This window comes from Myotis daubentonii, chromosome 2 (assembly GCF_963259705.1).
Source record: "Myotis daubentonii chromosome 2, mMyoDau2.1, whole genome shotgun sequence".
Taxonomy (NCBI): domain Eukaryota; kingdom Metazoa; phylum Chordata; class Mammalia; order Chiroptera; family Vespertilionidae; genus Myotis; species Myotis daubentonii.
Window position 1 is genome coordinate 71,033,359 of NC_081841.1, and position 19,683 is coordinate 71,053,041.

General features: G+C 39.6%; 1 protein-coding gene across 1 annotated transcript in view; it reads left to right on the forward strand.

The window, feature by feature from the left end:
• Positions 1 to 19,683, forward strand: part of LGR5 (leucine rich repeat containing G protein-coupled receptor 5) — a 144,379-nt gene that overhangs the window by 118,887 nt on the left and 5,809 nt on the right. Inside the window, exons 12-15 of the mRNA XM_059683647.1 lie at positions 1,524 to 1,589; positions 2,548 to 2,619; positions 17,596 to 17,667; positions 18,436 to 18,561. Of these exons, the coding sequence (XP_059539630.1) occupies positions 1,524 to 1,589; positions 2,548 to 2,619; positions 17,596 to 17,667; positions 18,436 to 18,561 (336 nt within the window). The remainder of the gene's footprint in view (positions 1 to 1,523; positions 1,590 to 2,547; positions 2,620 to 17,595; positions 17,668 to 18,435; positions 18,562 to 19,683) is intronic.

The window sequence follows — 19,683 nt, forward strand, 5'->3', positions numbered from 1 at the left end:
AATGAGTTGAAGTTGAGAACAGAGTTCAGAGTCCTGACCTCTACTACAGTCAACTTTAGGTTCTAGAAGCAGAGGTTTGAGAGCAACCCCCTTAGGCTGGATCATCCATGGGTCCTTGTTACATGAGGAAATTTAACTGCACTTGCGTGGTTTTGCCCCCAACTTGTTTCACCTCCAAGGGAATTACTTGGTTGTGTGTGGCCTTCCCTACTTAGTAGCTGGTGATCTTAAGCAAGTCATTTCACATTGTTTGGGGATCATCAGTGTCTCCCTCATAGAGTGACCACAGAATTAAAAGAAAAAGTTCAGGTAGAGCTGTAAACATGGTATCTACATGTAAGAAATGCTTGGTCAATGTTAACCATGAAAATCATTAAGTAGAAGTTAGGTAGGAGATGATACTGTGTCTTTTATGTAGAAGAGGATTTTATGCACCCTCTACCAAGAGGTACACAGGAAGGATTTGTCCCCTTGAAGTCTGTGAAGATTAGTGAACCAAATTACTATCAGCTTTGATAACACATGTGTCCATTTTATTTCACTCACTTTTCAAAATTACATACCCTACTGTTAGTCAGGTATACTTGTATATAGGTGGGAAGTATGGTTTTGCTATTTTGTTTTTGATTCAGGTTGATCTTTGAAACCTCTACTATAAACTACAAATTTGTGTTTGCAAACAGCTTTATCTAAACTATTTATGTGTAGGAAATGAATTGTATTTCTATATAAATTACATTTATCCAATAAACGTAGAATAAAGTGATCAATTAAAGAATAAAATAACTTAAGAGCCTCTTAGTTTTAGTTGCATAGTGGGGATCTAGGTTTAAGAATTAAAATCAGGCATAAAAACGTGTTAGCTGATTAGCTGATAACTTCTAAAATATGAGACAAAATTTTTTACATATATATCTATGTTACTTTATCTACCAGATTTCTTTTTCTAAGCTTTCTGCAAATTACCATGGCTTGTTTTAGATTAGTTATATTTTACTCTAAATATATCCAGATGGTTTTGTTATTCTGTAATTTGTTGAGTTTTGGCTGAAGACTTTCTTAGATTTCCACCTCTCCCTTTCTCGTAGTGATTGATTTCCAAGTTAATGCTATGTTTTGAATTGTTGTTGGGGTTTTATTTTAGTTAATTAGAAAAGAACCAACAGTGATTCTTTTAGCTGTAGATAGCAGCTCTTAGAAACAGAGGCACAATTATTTAATTTGATTTGTACTCATTTCAGTAAGATAATAGCTAAAACATTGTAGATCATCACTAACAAAATATAAATATATTCATTAAGTAAATTATTTAAGTCAATTAAAGAAGTATAACAGTTACATTTTAGTAAACATTTGAATCTTCTGCTTAATCCAATAATGGTGGCTACCTGCTCCATGTCAGACTGGAGAAATGTTCAGTGTCGGCCTTTAGGAGATATATCATCTCAAAGGGGAAAGGGGAATGTTTCCTTACAATGAATATGTAACAGATTTTTTTCCCTTTTCTACCTTCTGTTTTTCAGAGATCTATCTTACAACCTGTTGGAGGATTTACCCAGTTTTTCAGTCTGCCAAAAGCTTCAGAAAATGTACGTCTATAGAGTCTCTAAGTCACCTAGCCAAAAATAAGAACCCAAACTCACATACCCAGGACTCATTGATTTGCTTGGGTCACTGGAGAGACATTTCATATGTGTTCCCTTCTTACACACACAACATGACTGTATGAGATAGCTATAAAGTTTGGAAATACAGATAATACTATTTTACCATGCATTGTATGGTAAGTAAACTATTTATTATTTCCTTTCCCCTCCCTCCCCTGCCCCCATGAACTTGATATAATAATGAAGTCCGTTTGTTTGAGCTTTGGCATTTTGCTAAACTTACATATTCAATAAGTGGTATGTGTTTTTTTTTTTTAATATGGGGGGCTTGAGTTTGTTGATATGTTTGTTTCACAATAGTCAGCTTTAGGGGAGGTGCCATATTTGTCATATTTGAGGTGCCACTGGTGCTACTTACACATGAAACATTTTAGAAGTCCTTTCTTAAAATTGCCACCTCCATAAAACATCAGCCTATTGCTTTATACTCATACTTTGGTTTTGATCAAAATAATATTAACCATCTATCCTTTCCCACTTAATTTTCCTCTGAAAGCCTTTGGAAAATTAGGGGAGAAAGAAATAATCTATGTTTGAAAGGCAGATTTGAAACTCCCGAAGACCCTAAAATACAAGAAAGGCTCAGAAGGCAGAGCCAGGAGAGCCATTCTTAAAGTATTTAAAGAAGATGGCATTTGGGATGTAGTTTTATGTTCACCCAAAAGAACTAGCTGCTTTGAAAGAGAGACAAACAATACTTCTTTAAGTGTATAAATTACAATGTTCTTTTTTAACCAAAAAAAATTTTTTAAGTCACTTGATAGTCAATTTCATGTGTTTCTTTGATTGAGGGCAGGTATTCCCTCTGTAAATGTTCTCAGAAGACTAGTCTTTGAAACCAGTGACTTTGAAATCAATCTTTGGACCTCTGTCATTTCAGAGACCTGCGACATAACGAAATCTATGAAATTAAGGTTGAAACTTTCCAGCAGTTGCTTAGCCTCCGATCTCTGTGAGTATTGCCTCCCAGCACCTTCCCCATCATAGAACACTTTCTTTCTTTCTTGGGTCTTTCTTTAATAATTTATTTTCCCTTTATATGCATATTGTGGGCATATATTTGCTATGAAAAGGCAAATATTTTGCTAGTCATCATTTCCAGAATTCAAAAGTCGTAAATTTGCAGTCTGCTTTCTGCCAGTCAGCAGATCTGCAACTTTGGTAAAGAGGAAGGAGGCTGCTCTGTGAATAACTGACAAAATGTGTTTCTGTTTATGGCCTGGAATTGTCAGGGATTGTTTTGTATACAAAGATGAAATGACCACACAATTCTTCCTGCCCATTTATTCTTTGGTCGTTAAACAGTTTTTCTTTCTTTCTTTTTTTAATTATATTTTTATTTTGCAATTACAGTCGACATACATTATTATATTAGTTTCAAGTGTACACCCCAGTGAGTAGACACTATAAAACTTACTAAGTGATTATCCTGATAAATGTCATACCCATCTGACACCATACATACTTATTACAATATTATTGACTATATTATATTCCCTGTGCTGTACGTTACTTCCATGGCTATTCTGTAACAACCAATTTGTACTTAATTCCTTCACCTTTTTCAACCACTCTCTCAAGTGCCTGCCCATCGAGCAACTGTCAAAATGTTCTTGTATCTATGAGTCCTTTTCTGTTCTGCTTGTTCATTTATTTTGTTTTTAAGATTCAATTGTTGATAGATATGTATTTATTGCCATTTTATTGTTCATATTCTTTATTGGTTTTTCTTCTTCTTAAAAAAGACCCTTTAACATTTCATGTAATATTGGTTTGGTGGTGATGAACTCCTGTAGCTTTTTCCTGCCTGGGAAGCTCTTTATCTGTCCTTCGATTCTAAACGATAGCTTTGCTGGGTAGAGTAATCTTGGGTGTAGGTCCTTGCTTTTTTCATCATTTTGAATATTTCTTGCCACTCCCTTCTAGCCTGCAAAGTTTCTCTTGAGAAACCAGCTGACAGTCATATGGGTGCTCCCTTGTAGGTAACTGCTTTTCTCTTGCTGATTTTAAGATTCTCTCTTTGTTTTTAACCTTTGGCATTTTAATTATGATGTGTCTTGTTGTGGGCCTATTTTTTTTATCTAAATAAAATGTTCTCTTTCTTTTTTTAATTCTTTATTGTTTGAAGTATAACATATAGTATTACATATGTCTTCTTTTCCCCCCATTGAGCTCTCCCCAGCCACCCTCAACCCCCAGCACATGCCCTCACCCCCCTAGTGTCTGTGTCCATTGGTTATGCTTATACGCATGCATACAAGTCCTTTGGTTGATCTCTTACCCCGCCCACCCCACTGCCTTCCCTCTGAAGTTTGACAGTCTGTTGATGCTTCTCGGCCTCTGGATTTTTTATGTTCATCAGTTTATGTTGTTCATTATATTCCGGTGTGGGCCTCTTTGGGTTCATCTTATTTGGGACTGTACACTTCCTGGACTTGTATGTCTATTTCATTCACCAAGTTGGGGAAGTTTTCTGCCATTATTTTTTCAAATAGGTATTCAAGTTCTTTCTCTCTCTATTCTCCTTACAACACTCTCATGATACAAATGTTGTTTTTCTTGAAGCCCCAGAGGCTCCTATATTATCTTCACTTTTTTAATTCTTTTTTTCTTTTTACTGTTCCGATTGGGTATTTTTTGCTTCTTCATATTTCAAAACACTGATTTGATTCTCAGTTTCATCTACACTGCTATTGATTGCCTATGAATTATTTTTCATTTTAGTGTATCCTTCATTTCTCACTGGCCCTTTTTTTATGGTTTCTTTTTTATAGTCCTTTTTGTGCTGTTGAGTTCTCACTAAATTCCTTGACTTTCTCACTAAGTTCCTTGAGCATCCTTATAGCCATTGTTTTGAACTCTGCATGTGGTAGTTTGCTTGCCTCCATTTCATTTAGTTATTTTTTTTTATTTTATTTTATTGATGACTGCTCTTTCATTTGGGACCTGTTTCTTTGTCTCTACATTTTGTCTGCTTTCCTGTGTCTGTTTCTGTTCATTGTGAAGAGTTGATACATCTCCTGGAATTGGTAGAGTGGCTTTGTGTAGTAGGTGTCCTGTAGAAGGTAAGAAATGGCCTCAGGCTTTGCTGACAAATTGAATGAGTCAAGGATGCCTCCATGGTTTTTGTTCTGAAAGAGGCAGACTCTTTGTTAACAGTATAGCAAGCCATCACCTGGGCTAGCCACTCAGGGTGCACGCACACCTGTGTAGGCTATGTGTACTGACCTGTTGTAGTTGAGCCTTGATTGCTGTTGGAGTCACTGGGTGGGACTGTCCCCAGGCTGATCAACTTCAAGGGTCAGCAGCGACTACAGTGGATAAGCTGCTATATAGGATTCTATCCTACAGAGCAGGGTAGAAGCAGAAAAGTAACATGATTCCATTTCTACTCAAGAAAGAATCTCTAGTTTGAAGAATGAGATGAATGGGTAGAGAATGGTGGTGGAAAGATTGTTTAGGAGGATTATATGACATCCAGGTGAATGATTCCATGGGCCTGTGGTAGAAGAGTAGATGAAATGGAACTGGCAGAGTTTAGTGAATAACTGGAGGTGAGGTCTAAGGGGCAGGAGGAATTCGGGGGACTCAAACATGCAGCCTTTAGAGTCTGTGTCACATTCTTTTGGCATCTTTGAGAGGCAGTTGGGTAGTGGAGTGCTAAATTGCATTCTATGCAAATAGAGGAGAGTGTATTAAGTTGGTGCTTATATAGTATAAAGAAAAATTGCAAAACAGATATATAAAGGAGAACTTGGTGAGACTTATTGTCTAAGCCATGAAATTGGAATGATTGACTTTTTTCTCATTTTTACACTTTCTTATACTCTCTGGTGAGATAATTATGTGACCCAATCTAACTCAACTTTAATAAAATAAGCCCTTTAATAAATTAAATCAGCTTTTGTTTGGGGATGGAGAGATACCTCTATTTTAATATATCTTTCCCCGGGGACCTTCAGAAGTGGACCCAATTTTCAGTTTCTTATCTTCCCTCTTTAGGTTTCCCAGGAGCCTTGGCATGGTTAGAATTCTAGCCTTGACTTGTGTCTTGTTAACTATGTGGCATTTTGAGCTCCAGAGTCTTTATCAGTAACTTGAGTGGAATGTAGAAATGAATGTGAAAGCTCAGGGAAAGCTGAAAATCACATGTGAACTATGCATTATTAGTATTTGGGGCGGGCGGGGGGGGGGGATGTCATCAGATTGGAAGCCATGGAAATAATAATAAGATCAGAAAGCTCTGGATATGGAAAGATAATGATGATATTCTATTAAAAGCTGATTGAGACCATAAAAACCTAAATTGTGATTTAGTTAGTTAGTTTGACGTTTATTCATCCATTTACTTATTTAACAAATAATTACCAAATATCTTAAATGGGCATGGAGCTCTGCTGGATGCTGGGGGTTAGAGAGCAAATATGCACACAATCTTCGTCCTTGTACAGTTTATACGAGTGATAAAAAATAATCAAAGAATCAAACTAATAAGTGTAAATTCATAACTATGATAGATACTTTGAAGGAAAGGACTATATTATTATAAGAGTACATAAGAAAGGATTGGAGTGTTTGACCTGTTGAACAAGATCAGGGTCAAGGAAGTGGTAGTTTCTGTTGGATTTGAAGTATAGGAGTTAGCAAGATACATAGAAGAGGAAGTAAGAGTATTGCAGGCCAAAGGATGACCATCAGCAAAAGTCCTAAGGCAGAGGAAGAATGACATGTTCAAAGACCTTAAAGAAGTCTAGAATATCCAGAAGGCAGGGTGCAAAGAGAACGTGGGACATCAGATGAGGCTGAGAGACATGTAGGGTCCCATGGTCAAACTTCTGGCCTTCATCCCAAGGACAGTGGGGAAGCCATTGAAGGGCAAAGATATAATAATGAGGATACTATATCCCAGCGATCAGGTGATATTTGGGCAGAGTTAGTCTTCATCATGCTTCAGATCAGCAAGTTGAATCCTCTATTTTCTATCATTATGTTTACAGAAAAGACTAACTTAATGTAAACTTTTCAATACAAAGAAGAAAATCTAAGTTTATGCCTAGAAGTGCGTTAACAAAATGGCACTGTATATCATTCCAGGTAGCGTTTTAAAAAATCATCAGGCTATGTCCATTTACTCAGTCAACAATGGTGGCTATTTTGCAGAAGTCATTAGGATAAAAATGAGCCAAATTTGGCTTTGTATTACACCCACTAAATACTCATTTAAAAAATATATTGGTAAATCGAAGCAATTAAATTCCTACCTCAATTGAGAAGATAAATTTCAGTAAAATCCTAAAAGAACAAAAGAGAAAGCCTTATAGGTATCTAGAGAATATGTTTTGTGCAGTAGGGCCAGGAAAAGCAAAGGCCTGAGGTAGGAGTAGGCACAGGTGTTCAAGGAGCAGCAAAAAGGCCCGTATGGCTGGAGCAGAGTACGTGAGCGGAAAACAGGCAGGAAATGTAGGAAGAAAGATAAGTGGGGAAGATGTAACAATCCTCCTAGGATATCGTGAGGAATTTGACATTGACTCTGAGATAAGAGAACAGCAGAGGGTTTTGCACAGAGAAATAATATCATCTGACTTTTATTCTAATAGGCTCCCTCTGGCAGCTGTGTTGAAAATAGACTGAAGAGAGACAAGATTGAAAGCAGAGAGATAGTTAGGAGGCCATTGCAATGGTCTGGGCAGGGAATGAGCAGGACCTGGGCCATGGTAGAAGCAGTGAAGGTGAGAAATGGCCTCAGGCTTTGCTGACGAATTGAATGAATCAAGGATGTCTTCATGGTTTTTGTTCTGAAAACTAGAAGCATATAATGACTATTTCTGAAAGAGGGAAGACTGTGGGAGAGAAATCTCGATTTTGAACATGTTGAGTTTGAAATGTCTGCTAGTCTCCACTGTGGAAAACTTTTTTAAAACTAAATATTGCCTGTCTCTCTTAACAACAAAAAAACCTGATTGCTATACTGTTAGCAAAGAGTCTGCCTCTTTCCTTGGTCTTAGCAAAGATTCTGACCATGCAGTCAGATTAAGTCATTCTCCTACTCAAAACTATCGGATAGCTTTCCACTGAATTTAGAATAAAATCTAATTCCTAATCTCCAAGACCCTTCCATGCATCTTACCTGCCCAACTTACCTGATAACATCCTCCTCTTCGTTCATTATACTTCTATAGGGGCCTTATTTCTGTGTCTTGCACATGCCAAGATCATTTTGTCTTAGGGACTTGCTGTTTGCTGTTGCCTCTTTCTGGAGTACTCTCCCCACTTTGTTTTCTGTGTATCAGAGACTGGGTGTGATCATTCAGATTGCAGCCCAGGTGTTATCCCCTCAGAAAGTTCTTTTGTGCCCTAGCTGGTTTTGCTCAGTGGATAGAGCGTTGGCCTGTGGACTAAAGGGTCCCGAGTTCGATTCCAGTCAAGGGCACATGCCTGGGTTGCGGGCTCGGTCCCCAGTAGGGGGCATGCAGGAGGCAGCCAATCAATGATTCTCTTTCATCATTGATGTTTCTATCTCTCTCTCCCTCTCCCTTCATCTCTGAAATCAATAAAACATATATTTTTTTAAAAAGGTTCTTTTGTAATTGTTATCATTATCTTCATAGTCCTCTCATCATCTGAAATCATTCATTCATTTATTTACACATTCACTCATTGTGTCCCTGCTCCTTCCCCAACAAGGTATCTTATCTGACCAGTTTGTCACTGTATTCTCAGCATTTAATACAGTGTCTGGCACACTTTAGGCACTTAGTAAATATTTGTTAAATAATTGAATAGAGGTAGGAGGAAAAGGGTGAGCTGAGAAGGAAAACCCTATTCTGTCTTATAATCAAATACTAGAGGCCCAGTGCATGGGATTTGTGCACTGGTGGGGGGCATGGCCTGCAGGGACCAGCCTGCTGTGGGAGCACCTCTCATCCTGGTCAGTCAAGTGGCTGTGGACCCACTCTCTGAGCAGCTGCTCACTGATCCAGCATCTTCTGTTGCCGGGGTCCAACCCCAGCAGGTCCAGGGGTTCCCAAAGGTGTAGACGGAGTCGGCGAAGAAGGAAGGACACGGAGACAGTGTTCAGTTGATCAGCAGCCTAGTCAGGATCTCTAGCCAGGATCTCCAGCCAAGTTCTGGTCTGGATCTCCAGCGAAGTTCTGCTTCAGATCTCCAGCGAGGTTCTGTAGCCATGTTCCCTCGCTAGGTTCTCCAGCCAGGTTCTGTCCAGGTTCTCCAGCCAGGTTCAGTCACCAGGTTCTAGTCAGGTTCTCTTGCCAATTTCTGTAGTCAGGTTCAGTCCAGGATCTTTTGCCATGTTCTCTCCAGGGAAGTTCTTCTGTCTGTAGGTTCTGTGTAGGTTCTGTCTTCTTGGTTCTCTTCTAAGTTCTGTCTCTCTCTGTCTTGTTACATCTGTATTTATACCAGTTGATTCAATCCTATCAATCTCTATTACAAAGGTTAGGGCGTTTCTTATCTCCATTCCAGGGAGTAAAGATTATGCAGCTTAAGCATGATTGTTTGTAGTTAAAGTGATTAATTACCTGCCTGGCACTTAGTTAAGGGGTTTTATTCCCTCCCTAACTTCAGGGGAAAATCCCTACCTGGGGAAACAACCTTTCTCAGAGACCTTGGTTAAAACACATAGTGCCAAGAAGGTGAGCAAACATATTAAGAACAGTATGCCATATATGCCAGGTCCCTTGAAACAGCAAGCATGGACCGGCTCTCGGCATTCTGTGGAGCCGGAGCACTCACCTCTCCAGGGGACCTGGTTGGGGCCAGGCCCAGAGACAATAGCACTGAAAAGCAGTAGAGTAGGCCTCAGTCCCACTGCAGCCACAAACCCGCCTTCCAGCCTCCAGGGTCAGCTCTGAGAGCCTAGTGGCAGCTCTGCACAGCCTGTGGGTGTCTAGAGGAGGCAGCAGGGAGCAAGAAGGAGGAGCCTGGGGCAAGGAGGCAATGTTCGCAGCCCAAGTTCCTGCACATTGGCCCAGGGCTTGCAGCAGGAGCAGCCACTCATCCTGGTCAGCCGAGTGGAGCTCCCACTGTGGTGGTGCACTGACCACCAGGGGGCAGCTCCTGCATTGAGTGTCTGCCCCCTGGTGGTCAGTGCAAGTCACAGCGACTGGTCAAATGGTCGTTCTGGTCATTCCGCTGTTCGGTTGCTGGGCTTTTATTATATAGGATGTCATTATGTTGGCTACAATTTTGCCTCTGTTGACGAATGCATTTTATGTTGTAGACCTTACAGATTTCAAAATATTTCATGTGGGATTTTTGTATTGCTTGTATTGATATGCAAACCATCCCCATTTTTCATATGAACATGATGCTCATAGAGACCAGATAACTTCCTTGTGCTTACTCTGCTTTCAAGTGACAGTCTGACCTGACCTTGCATCCATATCTCCTGACTTTGAATCTGGTAGTTAGTTCTCTGTGATACCACAGGCACTGATAATTTTTCACAAAGCAGCATGTAATCAAATGGGTTAGATAAAATTAAAAGTGGTTTCAAGTTTTGCTGACTGTGTCTTTGTCCATTTTTAGAACCAATATCAGGTTTGTTAATATCTTCTGTCTCTGGTATCTATATATATAAAAGCCTAAGCAACCACCCAACTGTTTGACCATCCAACCAGTAGCCATGATGCGCAATGACCACCAGGGGGCAGATGCTCAATGCAGGAGCTGCCGAGCGACAACAACTTTGCAGAGTGCCCTCTCGCACTCCGGGACCCCTCGGGGGATGTCGGACTGCTGGTTTTGGCCCAATCCCCATAGGCCAGGCTGAGGAATCCCACCTGCCAGAGGAACCCCAACCCCACTTACTCCAGAGATGCCCTTCGGCCCCAGTGCCATCCCAGGTGCAGCTAGCCAGGGAGGGACCAAGGTTGGCTCCAGGGTATGTCTGGCCCATCCCACCCAGTCCCACTCTGCTGGCCATCTTCTAATTCATTTCCTTTCAATGTGCATGAATCTGTGCACTGGGCCTCTAGTGTTTAAATAATTGTCTTTATTTTAAATACATATTCCTCAGACTGACTACTCACAATTAAATAGGAATAAAAGAAATCTCCCAGGGAATATGCTCCTTTTAAAAATGTTACCTAGTTTGACAGCCTCTGGGGGCTTTATAATCTCTGAGAAGCCTGAATTAATGTCAGTTGCAATGTGTTCACAAACCACAGATACTTTACAAACAGCATTCAGAGCAAGGTGAGGGATTGTGAGCCATTTCCACCTGAGATCCGGCAGAGCTACACAGAGGAGGACCCCACACACACTGGCTCTTTCTGCAAGTCTGCTCCCCCTCAATCTACCCATGGGCAAAAATAGTGCACAGTTATCATAGGTAGTGCTTCAAGGAGGTGGGAGAAGGGTGCTCCTCCCAGGTGTTCAAGACTTCTCAGAAGCCTTAACTAATATAACATTGTATGTCAACTGTAATTGAAAAATAAAAAATTACTTAAAAAAACAACAACACTTCCCGGAAGCCTTAAAATTGACATTTTACTTTAGAATTCTTTGCTTTTACTTAGTCACTTCCACAAACATTCTACTCAAAACTGTGTGTGTGTTGGCGGGGGAGTGGGGGGGGGGGATTTGAGGTGTTCAGAGATGCAAAATCTAGCCTTTGGTCCTAGCAGTGTACAGCGTAGCAGGAGGTATGAAACTAACTCTCAAACAACTATAATGTAAATTAGAATTTGGAACAGATGTAGCCTAGAATGTATGGCTAACAGCTGGCTCCTTGGAGTCAGACAGAGTTAGAGTTTGGGCTATGACTCTACTGCTTATTAGTTGTTTTAGACAAGATACTTAACTTCCCTAAGACTTGGTTTCCTCCTCTGTAACATCAGGATGACGCTACCTGTACGTATTATTACACATAATTGCACTCATGATATAATTATGTAAATAGAGTAACATAGTTTTTGGTATATAGTAATTGTTCAATAAATGTTTGTCACTTCTTAATAAGTGACTGCGTTTTACATTGAGGCAATACCATTTGTAAAATCGTAACGTGAAGAAAGCTCAGGACGTACGGGGAAGGGGCCAGCCTCATTTTGTCCAGAGTCTGGGATCCGTGTGGAGAAGTCTTGAAACATAAGAGATAAATCTGAAAGGGTCAAGTAAGCTGAAGCTTGAAGAGTTTGAGTGGTAAACCAAGGAATCGATATTTAAATCAACCTGTACCAGTATGCCCAGGTAGTGAGGGATGGTGTGCTGTTTAAAAAAAAAATGGGAGCTCTTGAGCCAAACACCCCAGCCTCGCTGTTGACTGCTGCACAACACTGGGCAGATTACATAATGTCTCTGCCTCGGCTTCCTCATGTGTAATAATATAACCAACATCATCGGCTTATTGTGAGTATTAGGAGATATTACATGTTCATTTTTAGCTGAGAGCCTGGCAAAACATTACATAAATGGGAGTTATTATTATTATGATCATTGCAGAACTGAGTAGTTAATTAGCCCCCAAGCAAAGGACAGTTTTTTCAGTGTAACTGTATAATTAAAATAAGCGTGACAGTAAATTTCAAGTAAGAGAGCCATTAAAAGTGACATTTTAAACCTCTTCTCCAACTCCCAAAGATTTAGTCTTTCTCCAAGTTTCCTAATCACTTATGCAGCCAGCTCTGGCTGGAGGTGACTTTAAGACTTTCTATATAAAGTGGCCTGTGCAGGTGCAATTTACATAAGCAAACATGCCATTGTTGGCTGGTAGTTTGTGATATATCAATATAGTGTATGTAGTAACTCTGTTCCTGAAAGATTGACTTTACATTACTTTATATAAATTGAGTGTTTTAAGCAAAAAAGAAAAGTGTTTCTTCAGAGAAATGCTGTCATTTTTTAAAATGTAAAAGAGACCACCACCCCATTTATCATCATATCCAACTGCTCATTAATTTGGGCGGGCAAAAGCTGCATAAATTCTGTCAGCTAAATAGCATGAAAGAGAGGGCTATCAAAAGGCAAATCAGAGTCCATCTTGGGATTTTTTTTTCTTCCTGCTTTTTTATAAAATCTACAAATATTTCAACCTGCCATTATGCATTTTCAATGTGTCCGTTTTCTGTAGGTGCAAACATTGGACGAGTAATCAATAGAAATGTCACTTCCCTAGAAAAACTCAGAGCCAAAGTGTTCACCTTTGATTAGCACAGGCGAGGGTGACAGTTGGCATCTTGCAGTCTCATAGGTGACTTTTTCTCTCAAAAGGGTCCAACCAGATCACAAAGAATCATCCCACTGAGTTCTTTGGATTTCAGGGAGAAAATGAGTCTCATGTCAGAAAACCTTAGTGGAACATTTTGTGGAAGAGATGCGCTAGAATAGATCCTGCTGCGTTAGGCACGTCTGCACAGAGACCGAGCATCAGGGAGGCTCCATCCACCTCTCACTCTCTCTGATGCAGCGATTGGAGCGTGGCTATCACAGCCTAAAGCGGGTTCTTTCTTCTCACCTTGTTTTGTCTTGTTTTTTCTCCTCCTCTCTCTCTGTTTTTCCCCTCGCTCTCTTTTCCTTCCTCACTATGAGTTGATGTTTCTATTAGGAGCACATTTGGTCAGTGGCCAGCAGGAACTCACCAGGTTGTTCCTATGACCTATTATTTAAAGCCAGACCTACTTGAAGCAATTGCTGATTCTCTTGATAAAGTGGGTAGAGTTGAGGGTATTATAATTCAGATAGATGTATCCATTTGGGAAGGGATCACCAGCTACATTCAGGGAAGTTTCTGCTTGAAGATCCATGGTCATGTCACCAAGTCCCTTTTTATTGTCATTTTATCCCAAGCCAGCATGTTTTCTTCTCCCACCCCACCACTTGCAGGTAGATCCATACCTACCAATATTACATATTCATGTAATATAGAATTTTATATCATGGGTTGATATCCCATATGTCCATTTTCTTCTAGGCATGTAATATTGGAATCTGGTTATCAGTAAATATTCTTATTATGATAATCCTCAAACATACATAAAAATAGTGAGGGTACTATAAAAACACCCTATCAGAGACTGTGATAGTTCATGTATTATTGCAGCTTCATGAGCCCTGGAATTGTGAGGAGCACAAAACAGGTACTTTATACAAGTTTGTTCATCAAGATAATTGCCTATGCAGCAAATGTGTTTCCTCCTTCAGAAATAAGAAACAACTTTGTATAATTTCACTGTTTTGAACCCCTCTTTACTCCTCACCCCCCCCTTTTTTGTTCAAAAGTGAACTTGTTTCACATCTGTGGCTATAGAAATAACAATCTTCTTTTTTTTTTTTAAGAGAACTGTTTGAGCATTTTTTGTAGTTTTCTAAAAATGTTATATTAGTTGAGTGGAGAGGGACTTATAACAAGATTTTCCTCTACTAAAAATGTGTCTTTTTAAAAAATCTTTATTGTTGAAGGTATTACACATGTCCCCTTTTACCCCATTGACCCCTTCTAGCCCGCTCCCGGCCCCAGCCCCAAGCCTATGTCTGTGTCCATGAGTTATGCATATATGCATACAAGTTATTTAAAAGTGTGTCTTTTATTACAGTTTGAGATCCTGGCTGTTTGAAAGTACTTGACCTTAGAGATTAAATGCCTCTAAACTGGGGGAGGAGGAGGAGGTAAAATACATATATCAAAACCAAATTAAATGCTAATGAAACTGAGAAGCATGTTTTATATTTACACCTTTAAAAAACAACAGTTTTAAAAAGAAAACAGTTTTTTCATATGAAAGTTACTGGGGTCTTTTCAGGAATTAAAAAGGGAGGCAGTTGTTATCTGCTGTGCTTTTACTAGACCACATCACATTGTCACCATCACATCGGTTCCCACGTGGGACTTGGGAAAGGAGGAGGCAGCCGGTTATGGGCATCTCTGGGGTAACAAGCTATTGTCTCCTGACCTGTGCATCTAAGGCCTGGGAAGGCCTCTGGAGAAAACCAGTCTGGTTGGTGATGACCTATCCTAACACTCACTACGTTATCTGGAAACCACTTTCCTTGAGACTGAGCGTACTCTGGCAACCAACCAGAAGACCTTCTTCCTCTTTTAATGTACTGACTCTGGCCCCAACAAATTCCTGATAGTGAGTGAAGCGGCCAAATCACCTTTAACTTTGGGGGGAAATGTAGTACCTAGCTCTCAGAGTTCAATTCTAAAATCACTTGATTTTGCTTCAGACCATTGAGGGATATGAAAAACTACCAACATTTACCACGATTTTGAGCAAATAGAGTCTCTACAGAATGTCAGATTCTTTAAAAAATGATAAAATGGAAACCTGTATAAATCAGTGACTAGGTTAAGGTCACCCAGATACTTACCGGCAGAAGTAGATCTCTAGAAGCCGTTTCCTGCCTCGTACACCACCATGCAGAGAGATACTAATACCACAAATGCCAGGCCAGTGCTGCATCCATTCCGTTACTCCCACAAATTGTAGTGGGGTGCTTTCAAGCCTTCATTGGATAAAGTGGCCTTTATGTTGCTGTTATCAGGGTTTTAATCCAGATGGTTCAAATCTAGATGCCTCCTTTCTTAAACTCCACTTGGATTCTTCACTGATCAGGAATTGTCTATGGACATAGGTCCAACATCATTTGGACAAAAAAAGAAAAAGTACAATGATAGTTCTTTGCAAGGATACTAACATCACAGTCTACATTCTATTCCTACTACATATAGTCTAAGCCAAAGAAACTCTTTAATTACTCTAAACATTGTGCCCTCAGCCAAAACAATTGACTTCCTTGGGCCACTTTTCTTTTCTTTTGCTCTTTCTTCCTTCCTTTCTTTCTTTTTTCATTTGAAAGAAGCACAAATGATCGATGAGATTGCAAAGTCTGGTATTCACAGAAAAATTATCATGACATCTGTTTGAGGTGAACCTGTTTAAGGTTCTGCAAACAGAATCATCCATATGTTAGCCTTTACGGACAGAAAAGAAATTGACATCCCCAAGTTCATTATTCCCTGTGCTGCATTTGGAAGAACAATATCAGGAAAGGCTAGAAGCTGAGGTCTCCAAAAAGTCTCCAGGGAGTCTTTTAATAGAGATGGGCTGTCTGCTTGACTTCCCCTGGGGATAGACGAAGAAGAGGGCCTTCTTAGCAGCACTACAAAGGCAACATGAAGTCCTGCGAGGTCTAAAGACCAAAATGAGAAGTTATGGGGTCATTCATCACGTTGCTAGAGGACAATCATTATTCATTAGAAACGCCAGTATTTTAATACTATTGACAAATAGGAGCCATCAGTGGAATTATATATGTTAGCTAAAATAGAGGCTCAGATAATAGATGTGATGAACATCTTCCATGCAGAACTTAAGAAGGTGTTTGTGATACCTTAAAACAGCGGTTCTCAACCTGTGGGTCGCAACCCCTTTGGGGGTCGAACGACCCTTTCACAGGGGTCGCCTAAGACCATCCTGCATATCAGATATTTACATTACGATTCATAACAGTAGCAACATTACAGTTATGAAGCAGCAACGAAAATAATGTTATGGTTGGGTCACAACATGAGGAACTGTATTTAAAGGGCCAGAAGGTTGAGAACCACTGCCTTAGGCTGATGCGGTATGGAAAAGAGTGCCCGACCCAGGAAAGATGGTGTCAGTGTGTGGTGGGGATGAGGATTCACCTAAAGGGACCAGAGCAGCTGTACCTTTAGCCGTCTTCCTGAAGCTACAAACCTTCTTAGTCACCTTCTCTCTGCCAGAGCCCATGGTGAGTGGCTACAGATGAGATTTTGTGCACTGGTCCTTTAGGAGGGTCCCTGGTTTTCTAGCAGATTCTTGTCTCTTCCAGATTTTCACAGCCACATAGTGTGTGGGCTCCTCTTTCCAGCTCTGGTGCTCCAGCCTGGGGAGACTGGCATGGGGTTGAGACCATTCCTCTGAAGGGGGAAGCCCCCGCAACTGAGATATCCTTCCAGACTCTCAGCTGCCACCAGTGGCAGTGGGGCCAGCCCTTTTCATGTCTCCCTCCTCCCTACCGGTCTCAATGTGGAGTCTTCTGTAAATCCTTGGTTCTAAGATGTCTGTTCAGCTAGTCTTCAGTTGGTTATTCAGGTTGATTGTTCTATCATTTAGTTGTAATTTCAGTTTGGTCCTGGGAGGAGGTGCCATCTTGGATCTCTGATAACTTTCAATTTATTCAAATGTCTACACTTTTGTTACCTTTTTAGTTAGGCATTTAAAAAAATACAAAATTCAGGTTCATTGCTCCTCTTTTTAAATGTGGGCATAATTTCTTATTCCTGTGAAATTATACACACACACACACACACACACACACATATGTCTGTGGAGGGGAGGAGTGAGGGAATTTTATTTCTCTATAAATTGTAGATTTTCTTTGTTAACAAAGGATTTTACTTCCAGCATATGCAGGCCCTCTCTTATTCATTCCCCAGCTAAGAATTTAAATGTCTGTTTCCTTTACTGGGAATTTTTTTCAAAGAATCTCTGTTTCTCTTAAGGCCTGGAATACATGGGCAATGTAGACAAATTCTTGTTGAATTTCATTACATACCCAGGGGCATTTTTTAACTTAAAATGTACCTGCTTGTCAAAGGAAGTACCTTTGTGTCTTCCCACTCTCCTACCCCCACTAATCCTAGAAATGCTCTAATAAAATTTGCAACCATGTTAAAGTCAATTTTTTTGCAAGAAGAGAGAGAAAACTGAAATATCCACCCGAATAATTTTTCTTGATTAATTTAAACAAGGTTGCTTTAAAGTTCTCTCTTTAAGCATTTTATACTATTAATATCTTTATCTGAAGGATGATTTTATACGTTAATTATTCCTGTCCTGAATGAAAATTAATTTTTGTTAGACTAAGTATACATGGTAAAACTTCACAAGGTCATCTTTTTTTTTTTTTATGTAATCCTCTCACTTTTTCTTTTAAATAGGAATTTAGCTTGGAACAAAATTGCCATTATTCACCCCAGTGCATTTTCTACTTTGCCATCTCTAAGAAAGCTGTGAGTATTTTATTACTTGTTTATGGCTGGTCTCTTCATAATCAGGGGCCGTCTAACCCTGCAGTGCACAGATTGCCCACCCTCAGTGTTTCCCACACTAGAGCTCTATCAGACCAGAGAGGAGCCCCCTACCCCTCCAAGGCCATGTAGGCCATTATGTGCATAACTGAAGGTCTGGGTGACAGCTGTTCTCATTACTGAGGTGAAATTTTCCATTTTTGCTGAGCGATCAGGAGGAATGGAATAGCAATCAACTCAGTTCTAAAGGGCTTTGGTTTTATAGTTGGCCATCTTGACTAATAAAAAACCTTTGTCTCTTTTTCTCCCTCCCACCCCCCTTTCCTCCTCTCGCTCTTTCCTCCCTCCGCCTCCCTTCTCTAATAGAGAAAGGAGGAATTGGTCAGACAGAAGTTAAGAGGAGAAGGAGGAAAATACATACCCAACAACATTATCCCCCTCATCCCTAACGTAATCCCGTCAGCATCACTTTTCAAATTAGATGCAGCACCTGCCACTTCATCTGGTATATCCCCCTCTATAGCAAACCTAAGCTGAATATAGAAATTCCAATTTGGATGTGATTAAAACATTCCCCCCTGCAACTCTGACTGTAAAAAGTAACCAAAATGGTTAATTTTACCATTACAAGTGAGAACCCTTCTTAGAAGTTTTTATGGAACAGTGTAATAATCCTTAGGTTGCTTTTTGACGTAAAACGTTTTATGCTAACCACGGACTAAAAGCCCATTGTTGTTTGATGTTTTGCAGGGACCTATCGTCCAACCGCCTGTCGTCTTTTCCTGTAACTGGGTTACATGGTTTAACTCACTTAAAATTAACAGGAAATCATGCCTTACAGAGCTTGATATCATCTGAAAACTTTCCAGAACTCAAGTGAGTTTGTCATTAAAACTAATAAGATACATTTGTGGTCATGTGAAATAACAGGCGTGTTACAGTGGTTTTCAAAATTTATGAGGTCATGGGACACTATTGAATTGCATTTCATGCCCTCCAGGCCCTAACCCTGGGGCTGTCAGGACAAGCCCCAAGGTGGGAGAACGGGTCTTCCTGACCACATTTCCTGTTTCCCAAAGGCGCCTCCCAGAATCATTGAGGTCATGGAAAGATTTGAAAACCATTGATCCATGGGATATAAACTTGGACATATAATTCAATAACATTATAGCATTATGTACTCCTGTTTACATTTTAAATACCTCTAGCTTGTGTATGTGTCCTAACAAAATTTATGAAGTTAATATTTTCTTGAGGAAGTAATGCTCTTTAAAACCTGTTATGCTTATTATCGATAAAGAGGTCCCTTGAAAGATTATTTATATACATGTATTTTTTTAATCAAAGTACTTTTTATATACTTTTAAAATCAGAACACCAAAAGAGAGTTTGGAAACTGAAAGAGGGGGAAAAAATATAACAGTGCCCCCTAAACAGCTTTTTATGTTATTTCCTCCTAGACTCTGTTTCCAATGTATTTTTAATTGTTAGAATCATAGTAAATATACAAACTTTTATGTTTTCATCACTTAATATATTTTCATACCATAAGCACCTTTAAAAAAAAAACACATATTTTTATTGATTTCACAGAGGAAAGGAGAGGGAGAGAGAGATAAAAACATCAATGATGAGAGAAAATCACTGATTGGCTGCCTCCTGCACACCCCCTACTGGGGATTGAGCCCACAACCAGGAGATATACCCTGACCAGAATTCAAACTGTGACCTCCTGGTTCATAGGTTGACACTCAACCACTGAGCCACCATGGTCAGGCCCATAAGCACCTTTTAATGGTGCTACAATTTTCCTAACAGTAATTTTTTAACCTTTTTATTATGGAAGTTTTTAAACACAAAAATAGAGAAAATAATATACCTGTCATTCAACCTCAGCAATTATTAACATTTCATAGCGATAATTTTAATAACTCCATTGTTATTATAAATAACACTGTAATAAAACCTCTTTGCACATAGTTAATACTTTAGATTATT